General features: G+C 35.4%; 1 protein-coding gene across 2 annotated transcripts in view; it reads right to left on the minus strand.

Annotated features, from left to right (window-relative positions):
• The window catches only part of GBE1 (1,4-alpha-glucan branching enzyme 1), a 281289-nt gene that overhangs the window by 15691 nt on the left and 252258 nt on the right, over nucleotides 1-13340 (minus strand). For both annotated transcript variants that reach the window (XM_053903223.1, XM_053903222.1), the window contains exon 15: nucleotides 7029-7144. In XM_053903223.1, the coding sequence (XP_053759198.1) occupies nucleotides 7029-7144 (116 nt within the window). The remainder of the gene's footprint in view (nucleotides 1-7028; nucleotides 7145-13340) is intronic.

Genomic DNA, 13340 nt, shown 5'->3' on the forward strand with positions numbered 1-13340 from the left:
CTAGGTGCTTAATGGGTGCTGTGCATTACTCTACCTGTCTTTTAAGTACTTGCTCATTCACCCTTCACAATGACCCAAGGACACAGTACTATTATTATCTCCTTTTTGCACATGAGGAAATGGGAGGCACAGGGCAGTTAAATAATTTTCCCATCCTCACACACTTAGTAAGTGGCAGAGAAAAGAGCTGAATCCAGGTCCTCTGGTTAAAGGGCATTTTTAATTCTTTCTGAACACTTAACACAATTTGTGATTTTGTTTTTCAAGTTTATGATCTGAACTCCCTACCAGACTATGAGCTTTACGAGGGCAGAGCCCTGTGTCTTCATATTTCTAACTCTTAGTAAGGTGCCAGTAGACAAAGTAGTTGCCAAATGATGACTAAATAATGAATAATGAATAAAAGAATAAATAAAAGTGGGACCAATATGTACATGTATCATAAACTATTATTTAATATACTTCTATCTGAAATACTTTTAATAAAAATGAGAAGTGATCTGATGTGTATCTGTCTATGTGCTATTTCACGTATAACATACTTACTGTTAACAAACAGTAAAAATAATATTACAGACTGCTGTTGTCATTGTGACAGTATCTCTCCATTTCCGACATTGCGAGTATTTTATTATTTCAGTCATTTTATCTTTAAGTGAAAGTCTGACTGATGGTTAAAAAAAAAGAAGAAAAAAAGCTTTTATAGTTTAGAATCAGAATGAAAGAGGCAAAGCAGAAATGGCATAAAGAAAAAAATAAATAAAAGAAGAGAATAGCTGATTTTTACTGAATGAGACTATTGTATATCCAATATATCTCAACTCTGAGAATGAACACAATGTTTTCCCTTACAGTTTTTGTGATAACACAACTCTTAAAAAAAAATCAGATATACCAGTATAGTTGGTTAGTTTTGAATAATAAAGATTAAAGCAATTGTAAAATGATAGCATTTTAAGAAATGTATATTATGAATGCAATAACCAGAGAACAGTTTTTCTAATCTTCAATTAATAGTGATTTAGAAAATGATCACCATCATCTGAGAAAAATTTCACAAATGCTAACAGACACTGACTGGCTCAATTTCTCACAGTTTGATTTGCTTCCAATACTTCGAAAAGATAAATATTATATCCTTGCAGTCATTAAGTGTAGGGAAACCCTTTACATCAATGCCATAATCTGTTTCCCTACAATTTTCCTATAATTTACAGGTTCAACCAATTCTCTCTCCAACTTTTATCAAAATAGGCATGAGTCAAGAGACACTTCTGCCCTTTCAAGGTTTGCCATATACTTACTCTATTACTGTGTGTGTGTAGTTTGGGGAATCATAGAAACTAGGTATAACTAATCAGTGGGACAGCAGGTTAGAACACAATGATTCTGAATTTTTCTAAGCATTTTAAAACTGAAGACCAATCTAAATTTTTCAGTAGCACCAAAGTTGGACAAAAGATTTTCAGTTCCCTTTACCTGAAAAACATTTCTCTGATATAAGACATGGGCTTCTATGCGTATAAGAGGATTCTGATAAGTCCAAGTCTCTTGGGAAAGATGCAATGAAACAAGTCAGGCCTAAATAAATGCTGATAGGCCTCTGTCAGTGTGGCACAGTGATATATCAGGACAGGTCATATCAATCTCCTACTTGAATCCTACACAGTTTTGGTATCTGCTTTGTTTGGTGTATAACCTCATAGGTAATTTCGTTAATAAAATACAATGATAACTATAAGCCTATGATTTATTTATTTTTTTTTTTTTCTTTTCAACGTTTATTTATTTTTGGGACAGAGAGAGACAGAGCATGAACGGGGGAGGGGCAGAGAGAGAGGGAGACACAGAATCGGAAACAGGCTCCAGGCTCTGAGCCATCAGCCCAGAGCCTGACGCGGGGCTCGAACTCACGGACCGTGAGATCGTGACCTGGCTGAAGTCGGACGCTTAACCGACTGCGCCACCCAGGCGCCCCATATAAGCCTATGATTTAGAAACAACCTTACTTTCTGTGATCTTTTGGCGTTTCAGCCACCCCCAATTTGAGAGTAAAACAAAAGGGACGATAGAAGAAGTTCAAGGTTTGCAATACATGCATTGAGTTTCCTGTTTTGGCATTTAAGGGTTAAAAAATGCTCCAAGAACTCTTACTAAATGATGCTGGTCATTTTATGTAAGGAACTTTATGATGCCAATTCCAGTCACAGAGACCTCTTAACACTATCTGCTCAAAAACCTTCAGTTGATAATTGTATAGTATCATTAATGGGAATATTATGTAATTATATTTTCCACTGCAGTGTTAATTACTATAATGTGTTTATGTTGCTCTAGAGTCCTTGCAGTACAGGCAACATGAGAGAATTTCCCCAAGCAAGTGATTTCTGTTAACTATGGCTATTTATGGAATTTTGAGTTTTCTTCTTTATTAGGGTTCTGAGTATGTAAATCAATTTTCTTAGTGGTTAGAAATGACTACCAATTATACTAAAGGTTTAAGATAATCAGAAGTAATCCTTATGATGAGACAATTACAGACATGAACAGTTTGGGGGCTCTATTATTTAGTGCTAAGTATTGGCTATGTAACTCTCATTTTATAATTTTAATTCTAAAAATAGTTTTGATTCATAGAGCAAGGGAAAAGAAATATGAACATAATTTAAGTAGGTTTATACATAAATGTTTACGTATACTTAAATATAAACAATTAATATTTAAGTACATGTATATAAAACTGTTTAGTAAGCACATCACAGTTAATATATGCTGATTAACATATATGATGCTGTTTTAGCCATTAAGCCTTAAGGATTTTGTAGTTAGGATCATATTAAGAACATATGAGACAATGTCATGTATGGCCATGAATTTCATGTTTTCTAGCTATATTTATAGTCAACACCTCAGAAGAAATCAGACTGCCACAGTACAATCCAATTCATTTATTAAGAGAGGCAAAATGCATGCTAACCTACCCAGTTACTTTGACTACCTTAGTGATTTAATCACTATGCCAACCACTAACATGGCCAAAAAACCCCCCAAAAAACAAAAAACACCCCAAAACCCCACAATGGAGCATACAATAATCTACTATATTATGTCATCCAGGCAAAAGTATTATGTTCTTCTAGGATCACAACTGAGCTGCAAAAAGTAATTATATATTTTTGAAAACAGGGTGTCAAAATTAGAATCACAAAATCTTAAAATAATTTTAAATAAAAAAAAGTTTAAAGACTTTCAATATTTACAGCTGAGGAAAAATAAAAGGTACATCTATGCCGAATTCCCTATTTTAACCAAAAGTCTACATTTGAATTTCCAAATTTAGAATGAGAATAAATAGACTACTTCTTAATAATAAGGAGCCTAACTGGCAAAGTAATAAATGCGAAAACTATTGTCTTACTCAAATTCACCCTTGAGACTACCTGAGTTACTGTAAAGGAAACTAATTCATTTTTGATTCAATAATCTGTTCTTCCATTTGTACCACGGAATTTGAATTTATGAACCAGAGAAGAGCAAGCAAGCCTCCCTGCTCCCACCACACTGGCTGACATATAAGTAACATCTGAACTCATATAGGTTCCTATATTAGAAACCAAAATACGGAGAAATGATTGCGCTAAAATGGAGTTTCCCAATAATTGTCAGTAAAGCAAATAGAGAAATTCTGCCCTATCACTTCTTGGCATTTGTGAATGCTCTGATCTTAGCAGATATGTTTCAATGGTAGTACACACACGATTCTCCTCCGGCTTCACAGTTTCAACTGATGGAGTACATACAGAAGACGCGGGAATGTGGTACCTGCTTATGCTGCAGCATATATGGCTATTTTAAGATTCCTTCAAGCTCTATTTGTTACTGTCTCTGAAAACAGATTTGACACTTATTCAGCAGATCCTTTGGATGACTGAGTTTGCAAATTAAGCTTTAGTAAATAAATACTGCGTAGTTGTTGTGATGGACAGAAGTTTCATGGAGAAGGAAAGAAGCCTTCTCTTCTGCCCTTTATTCAAGGCATGTGGGAGGCAAAAGTGATCTCTCACTGGTGGTGGAATGAGACCTGTAGTGCCCAAAGTCATGTTCAAGAAACCTGACTGGATCCCAGTACCTATGAACCAGTTTAATAAGGAATTCCATTATAATTGAGGCATTCTTAGAATACATTTGTCTTTTAATGCATTCCTCCCCCCCCCCCCCCCCCGCCACCCCCGCCCCCGCCCCGGCTCTTCAAAGGATAACTCTGGCATGAAGGAACATGTTTTTACTGGATTTTCTAGTCTATTTGGGCTGCTTTATTCTTATATTAAAGCCAGTGTTGTTGAATTCATCTGGACCCTAAAGACATTTAAATGAGTGTTTCCTGAAGCACCGGTAGTCATTGAAAACAAGATGCTGCTGCTGCAAAGACAGAGCTAATCTTTACCTTTTTGACAGAGTTGGAGAATTCTGATATGGGCAGTGGTTAAGCTACGTTCTCATGTGCTTATGTGGGGCTTATGTGATACTTTCCACTCCGCCTGCAAATTTAGAACTGCACACATCTTATTTGTAAGATAAATTCAATTAGTACATGCAAAATAATCTCCTGACTTTTGCTGCCACTGGTTAGTTGGCTTGTTTTAATTATGACAGGATACTTTTGCTCTTACAAAATTGAAAGGATGGCAAGATATTTTCTGCCCATTCTCAAAGATTAGGAGTCCTTGCCTAAGACTATAATTTCCTCCAAATTGGGAGAAGGTCTTATTAACTGCATGTCCTCAAAGCATCTAGTAACTTGATGTGCTTAAAATACACACAAAGATAACTGAAGAGCCCTGACAATAATAATCTAAAAATACATGTGCGATAGCATTTTGCAGTTTCTAAAAACCCTGGCCACGGTAATGAATGAGTTTATGCCTCCTAAGAATCTCTTGCTGTAGGGAGGATACCATTACTAATTCTCATTACACAGATGAGGGAAAATGCAGCACAGAGAAGGTTAAATTACTCAAGGTCTCACAGCTAGGAAATGGCAAGACAGGGGGCTTGATACCCAGTTCTCTGCTGAAACATTGTGGTTTTTTCAATGTGTTACCAGGCCTCTCTCCCCGACAGAACCTTCATTGGATACATTTAGGTAACCAATTGCATACATTTTGAATCACTGAATTCAAAATTTTAGAATGTTTACTACATACAAATTTTGCCTGAACTTTTCAAATTCCTTTCAGTCTGGTTTGATTGGTTCAAGTTCAGCGTTGTTGCAGTCAGTTGCTACTTCTCCATGATTCCTCTTTGCAAGCTGAATGATCTTCCCTAATCCCTCAGGGGCCTTTAATTCTTTCGGTTACTGCAGAACTTTAAGACAACTTTACAAATTTATTTCAGAACCTATTTTTTATCCGTCTTTACATGGCAAAACTTAATATTCTGCAAAACTACAATAATTTTTCTTTGTGGAAAGAATCTGATAGTATCATTAAGGCCTCCCTCTTAAAAATGCATATGTATCTATACTTGTATCTAAAAAGTATCGCCACCATCATTGCATACTGTTAGTGTAACACTCAAGTCTCCTGTGGCCATTGAATTTTCCTCAGAGTTAATAATCCACAGCTCAATCTTGCTCATTTCTGCTCTGCTCATTTATTTATGCCACTGTCTTTGACAAGCCAGTTCGGCATATAATATGGTGACTTACCAAGTGACATACTTGCACAACTTTAAGAGGTGGGAATATAGTAGAAAAATGAAGGAATTAGGGGTTCCTTATGAATTCTCCTTTTTGACTTATACCTAAATTTTTGAAAAACAAGAGAATTTAACAGCTATGATAACAGTGTCTATACTTTTGTTAGATATATCCTGGCTTCATAAAAGTGAAACAAATCTTAATCTAAGACCTCTCATGGTGAAAAAATTGCAGATTTGAGCCAGAAAGAGAGAGCGAGGAAGAGAAAGAGGACAAGAGGGTGAGAGAAAGCAAGAATGAGTTAGAGATAGCAACAGCATGAGAGGGAGAGAGGAGGGAGGTATATGACTGGTCAGGAAAAGGAAAAAAATAAAAAAAACAACATAATGTAGATGTATGGACTTGAGCTTACTACCTGGACACAAAGTAGACAAAGAATTCTTCCTCCAAATCTGGAGAGTTTCTAAATTCTACATTTTTAAAAGAATCTAAACCTAGTATTTTAAAGCAATATTCTTTCAGGTGCTAACAACACAAAGTAAAAATGAGTTATATAATTTAATGTTTTCCTCAGTAATATGAAGAAATAAGAAAATCTTATAATTAGAATGAATTCAGTCTTTAATTGACTACAGGGAAGAAAAAGATATTTTTTTTTATTTACCCTTTTAAGGTGTTTTAAATTACACTTCATTAGACAGTCAATAATGGAGAATCCTGCTTGATGCAAAATATTACACAGAAAGCAACAACAGAAGGGAAGTAAACTGTTGTATAAAAATAGAAAAAAAATGCCTTCCCCTTATTTTTTGAGAAACATTTTTAATCCTATTAATAAACAAACTTCCCCAATTGTCCACCAAATACCTCTTGCTATTATTTTCCAAAACTGAATTCATCTCAGTTCCACATACACTGCCTCTGAATATTTCAACTCACTTCTTCCCTATCATCCCTGACCCCATTTCTTTTGTTTGTTTGTTTGTTTGCTTTTGTTTTCTCTTTTAGCAGGTCAAAGACTTGTTGTTTCTTTGGATAAAAACATCACTTTAAAAATAAAGGGTTGGGGCACCTGGGTGTCTCAGTTGGTTAAGTGTCTGACTTCAGTTCAGGTCACGATCTCATGCACACGGTTTGTGGGTTCGAGCCCCTCGTCGGGTTCTGGGATGACAGCTGGGAGCCTGGAGCCTGCTTTGGATTGTGTCTCCCTCCCTCTCTGCCCCTCCCCCCCCCCCACACACACACTCTCTCTCTCAAAAATAAATAAACATTAAAAAAAATAAATGGTAAAATTGAAATGCAATGAAAAGATCTTAAAAAGCTTACTTACCAAAAGAGAACAGGGACGTTCATTATGTTTAAAAGGTTGAGAGAAAAACTCGGTACTATGGTCCAGTCTCTGGTGCCCTCCATACTCTGCTGCATCTGTATCTAGCACAATTCTGAATGTAAAGCTTTTAAGGAATCACAGTGGTTCAGTGGTTAAATGAGACATTATAAAACACGTTCTGAGACGGCAATTTAAAAGTGAGTATTCTGAACACTGTTAAATCATGATTTGTGTTATTACGCACTTCTTTTCTAGTATTTCAGAGATTCTTATGTTTGAAAGGGGTGCTGGAGACTATCTGGTCCACACACCCATGTGATCCTTGCTATCCTGTACCAGCTTATCACATGATCATCCAGCCTGGGACACACTATACATCTTAACAGAGAATCTACTTTTCTCTTAATGTGACCTATTCTATTCATTAGGAATTCACCTCTTTAGTAAGTGGAGATTTTTGACTCCTTGGGACTTTTCAATCCAGAAAAGCCATAGAGAACAGATTCAAAATGCAGTAACCTTTCAAATATTTAATAATAGTTATGCTATCTCCATGTATCCTCTGCATCTATTACTAAATACATACTAAATACAATCTCAGAACCTTTAATACTTCCTCATTTGATATGTGTTTTTACGCATTCCCCATCTCTGAATTCATTCCAGTTCTAGATCCTGGTTATCGAAGTGAGGAACACAAAAGTGAACCAAGTGTCCACATGTGTCTGAAGATGCAGAACTAAGCAGGCCTCCTGTGCACACACAGGATCTCGTAAACATACTCCCCGCCCATGCTACAGGTACATTCATGTTGCCATCCTGTGTTCTGTTCCAGTGTAACATCCGATTTTTCATGCTGAGCTATTAGATATGTTTCATTATTGTCTTTGCAACAAAGTAAAAGCTACGGCTATTATGTTCAAATTTATGATCAGATTTTCATTAAAAAGTATCACACTGGGGTGCCTCGGTGGCTCAGTCTGTTGAGCGTCAGGCTTTGGCTCAAGTCATGACCTCACGGTTTGTGACTCTGAGCCCCAACATCGGACTCTGTGCTGTCATGCAGAGCCTGCTTCGGATCCTCTGTCCCCCTCTCTCTCTGCCTCTCCCCTGCTTATGCTCTTTCTCTCTCAAAAACAAATAAAAAAACATTTTAAAAATATATCACATTAAAAGTATGTGTGGGTGACAAACAATGACCATAATTTCTTGCTTTGGGAACCTCTGTCTGGGTAAGAGATGCGGAAGAATTCACTAAAGGAACTGTTGCTGGGAGGGGTGGCTGCATTTCATTCAATCTAGGTCAGCCTGCTCTGACTCAAATTCAAACTGATAATCAGATTATTTGCATTTAATGAGAGAGGAACAGAGAAAGAACAATTGGTTGAGATTCAAAAGATGACAATTGGGCACAGGCACATTCTAAAGTCACTCAGTACAGCTGAAAATGACTTGAGCACACCACATCACTTAATGGCAAAACACAGATAGCGAAATTAAATAACTGGAAACATTGTAAATAAATGGAGCCTTGTGGAATGAAAGGAACTATTAAATTTAAAGTTTAGCTTTTGCTCATCCTAGTTCATTAAATACTTTACAAATCCTCAAAAAACAAAAAGAAGAAAAACAAGTACAATTTTAGAGAATAACGTCCTAGAATACTTTAAAAACTTTTGTAATAGAGTATCAATTATTAGATTACCAGTTAAAATTACATTATTATTGGTAGTAGTGTCTGCAGACAGAAAGTATCTCACCGAAAGCAGGGGTTCCCATTCAGTGGGCTGATATTCACTGGTAGCTGTGTTATTATAAGGATCTCATTGAATGAGTAATTACATTACTAGAAGGGACTGGGGATCTATATTTGCTTCAGACATTGTCTGAAGACTACATTATATTATTACATACATCTGATACTGTATTTCAAATAATATGTATTTTTTGGGGGCGCCTGGGTGGCGCAGTCGGTTAAGCGTCCAACTTCAGCTCAGGTCACGATCTCGCGGTCTGTGTGTTCGAGCCCCACGTCGGGCTCTGGGCTGATGGCTCAGAGCCTGGAACCTGCTTCCGATTCTGTGTCTCCCTCTCTCTCTGCCCCTCCCCTGTTCATGCTCTGTCTCTCTCTGTCTCAAAAATAAATAAACGTTAAAAAAAAAATTAAAAAAAACAAATAATATGTATTTTTTTGATTAATAAAATGCAGAGTCATTTAAAAAGTCACAGGACTTAGAGTAAGGTTTTGCTTATATATATATTTTTTTCAATCAAGGATGCTGAAAGAACAATTGTTATAAAATAATCCATTTCTTTTTGACATTGAAAGGGATCATCACACTTAAAATGGCTGGAATCTACTCACTTAATATATATAATTTGTAGCTATAAAGCAAAAGCTTACAAAAGCCATAATGCAACTTTCAAAACATCAGTTTGGACTTGTTTCTCTGATCTATAATTTAAAGGAAACATTCTGCTGTGGCCACTTTTGGAATTACCCAGCCCTGTGTCCATATTACTCAGGGAATACAATAACGTCCTTTGGGAAAGCAACCCTTAAACTCCAGAAATGACAATAATTTAAAACACTAGATTAAAAGTAATAATTGTGGAAGAGTCTTAGAATTGTGAATTACTACCCACATACTATTCAAGAATTAAGAAACCCATCTTTTAAGGATGGTGCTTAGAAGGACAGCAAACAAAAGCAGTTATTTGAGCAACTGGGTTGATTGACTCTTGTGCTCTCACTTAGGCATTTCCATACTCCTTCTTCCTCACATGCACATGCATATGCACACACACATGCACAAACACATGTGACAGGGCACTCATACAGCACCAGTATCCCTGCAAACCCCCATCATCCACTTAAGAACATCTCTCTGAAAATATAACTCAGAGCCAATGTACACTTATTTAAAATTATTTTTTAAATATGGCTTCCAATTCCACAGCAGACAACAAATTTAACAGGATACTCTCAGCAGGGCTTCTTTCATTCATAGCTACCTCCCGACACTGAACAGAATATCTTTTCATGAAAGCTTCTCAATACATCTTTGAAACATTCAGGACAATTCTGATTCACCAAAAAAGGCCAAATTCCATATCTTATATTTTTGTATTAAAGGAAAGTAGAATAAGTTCTCTTTACTCTCCCACTAACTTACTGGATACACACAATGTATAAGGCACTGTGCATGATAAAAAAATGACTAAGATATAGTCTTAGTTTACATACAACTTGCAGCCTGTAAGGAGAGATGATACGTGCACATGAAATGTCTATAAATAAAGCAGAAAGCAATATGCAATGAGAAGTAGAGCCAAGGAGGAAAGGTAGGATTGATTGTCTGTCTATAATGGGTTTTGAAAGCCGGGCTAGGCTGTTAAGATTTAGTTTGGTAATTAAGTATGAGAATGTTGAAGACTGGTGAGAAAGAGCTTGACAATTAAGAAAATTAACCTAGAGGTCAGGGTAGAATAAGATGGACAAAGGAAAGACCAGGTCAGAGAGAACACTCAGGAGTCTTACAAGGGTCCAAAAATAGTAGTATGGTTAAACCTGGAGAGAAGGAATGGAGAGGCATAGATACATCAATGAGATTTTGGATGGAAAAGTAAGGACACCGATGCACAATTTGGGGAGACAAAAGTAGAAGGGGAGAATGTGTGTGTCCAGAAACATGCAACCAGTTTAGTAGCAGAGCTGGGATGAATATACCAGTCGAATGTAATCTAATTGCCTTACTCTCTACATCGGGGCATCTATTTTATACAGAGAAGCAGGCAGAATCATTTTGTAAACCGTTTCTTGTTTAATTCTAAAGGTGAGATTCTAAGGATAAAGTGACCAGAATGAATAGGATATGAGAGGAATAAAAATTTAAAAAGCAGATAAAGTGATATTCATCTAAATGATTAGTCTAATTCAATTTAAAAGATTGATGTTAAAAAACTGAATTCTTAACATTCCTTATGGTGTCTGAATATCTGACATTTATTGTATTTGTTCTAGATCCATCTTTATTCATTAGGTTCATTCAGTCATTTTATTGGTGAATACAAAATATTGGACTGAAAACTTTACCTTGCTCAATTTGGCAAATTATAGTAGGAAAAAAAAAATGATAGAATGATGGAATTATTTTATGAAGATTTTTCTAAAAAAGAGATCAAATAGGTCCCTATCCATTTGAATGTCATTTAAAAATATTATGATTTCTTCTTATTTTAAATTCAATAGCTTCCTAAGTATTTGATGTATCTATCAACAGGTTGAAATAGATAAGTTTTAAGCTTTATTGTATAATCTATGTCCTTAAATTTGAACCAAGAAAGAGCCATGTTCTGGAGACCTGTACTAATAAGATTAAAGAAGAGTGAGGGCATGAAGACTCTTAAATTCAATGGCTCTTCAAATACTTCAAAAGCTGCTGTGTTTGCTCAGCCACTTGATAAAGTGTCTGTTCAAAGTATAAGGATTTTGATGTAAGAAGTACCATCATTTATATCATTCTGTACTAAACTCACTTCACTCCTGCTGATGAAGCTAAGGAAATTTATGGTAAGGTCCAACCCCCAAGGTTTCAAATTGAGCAACAATGAAAGGGGCTCTCCAGTCACTAGGTGACCATAAAAATGGCAAAGATGGTAAGTTACCATATATCTTTACATCTAAGCCATCATCAATTTTAAGGTGCATTATTTTATATATCCCCAATAAAGAGAGAAAAAAAAATCACTACCACGGCATTTATTGTAGGACATACCCCAATGGAAGACATGCTAAAATGTGGGAAAAAATGCACCCCTTAGAATATATGCATTTATTATGTTATTTTCAGATCTGATTCTTTAATCAACCCACCCACATTATTACAGCTGCAATAACTTCTGGGAGCTCAACGATCCCAGGAGAGAGAATCTACGTCAAAGGCAGGAAACATACTGTAAGAAATTTAAGGAATTGTGAACAAACATCTGGTAGAGTAAGAACAGGTGCTGGAAAGCAAAGACAAGTTTATATTTTTAACAGCCTAAAAATAACTACCAGCACAGGACTTGGCACAGTGTTCTAACATAATCCTCCCATTTTTATGTTTCATGAATTTAATTTTTTTATTGCCAGCTACATTCCACAAAATCTTCAGTTATACCTGTTGACCATCTTAAATAGACGTCCCTTTATTTTATAAATATTGCTAAATTGAGCCGAGGCAATACTCTGGGTCATACATTACAACTTTTATTTACTCTCTCTGGTCTTGTTCCAAATACAAACTAGCAAAGACTTGTGATGTGTAGTTATGTATATTATTAATCTGTATGTGTGTTAATGTGAGGTGTGTGTGTGTGTGTGCGTGTGTGAGATTTAGGCAGTCCCACAATTAATTCTGTGACCTTAAATATATATTAACTTAAAAATTCATTGTTGAAAAGGAATTTTGGTATTTTAATTATTTTTTCAAAACTATTTTACGGCAATGTGGCATTCATGACTACATTACTTTTGATGGAAAATATCCATTTTTTTTCTTTTCTTTAGTTTAAAAATCCCCAAAGATTATATTTCTAAAACAAAATTAAAACAGGGAGAAATGTGAAATACATAAAGGAATTTACTATTGAATATAACCAAAGTATATTTTAAGATATAATAAATGCCACAACACAGCATCTCTCTAAGGTGACCATCTTTTTTTTGTTTAACTCTAATTAGTTCATATTAAAGTTTTGGTATCTGCAAAAAGCACCATCTTCATGCATGAGCTACACATAAGCATTCAAGTTTGCGAGCACTGTCTTCATTAAAAGTTTAAATGACAACCACATGTTTTAATTAAGTACAAAATATATTTCTAGTATATTTTAGGATGTGCTCGTTTCATCAACAATAGGTTTCTGCAATTAACTACAATTCCTTCAAGTTTACTTCCTTGGCTGTAAAATTTTTAGAAACTGTATAATGCAGAATAGCAAATAAAACAAACTCAAAGGATGAGGGGTTCAAATACGATCTACCATATTAATTAATGGAGTGCTATGCTTTTTGAGATAAATTTTCATGCAAATTATTAGTTTATTCTTCAGCATGCATGCTTAATGACATACATCAGTAAATAGCAAATTGAATGATAATACCAAGTATCGTGTGTCACATATCTCTCTATGCAAACAGGAAAATTATTCTTAATACTTTACAGAATACTTCGACTGACCTAACTAGGAACTTTTTATTTGTCTTAGAAGATTATATAACTTGAAATAAAAAATTCCATTGTTTCTCAATAACTCAAGAAAGAA

Source organism: Panthera pardus, unplaced genomic scaffold (genome assembly GCF_024362965.1).
Source record: "Panthera pardus isolate Hobbes unplaced genomic scaffold, ASM2436296v1 HiC_scaffold_16, whole genome shotgun sequence".
Lineage (NCBI taxonomy): Eukaryota > Metazoa > Chordata > Mammalia > Carnivora > Felidae > Panthera > Panthera pardus.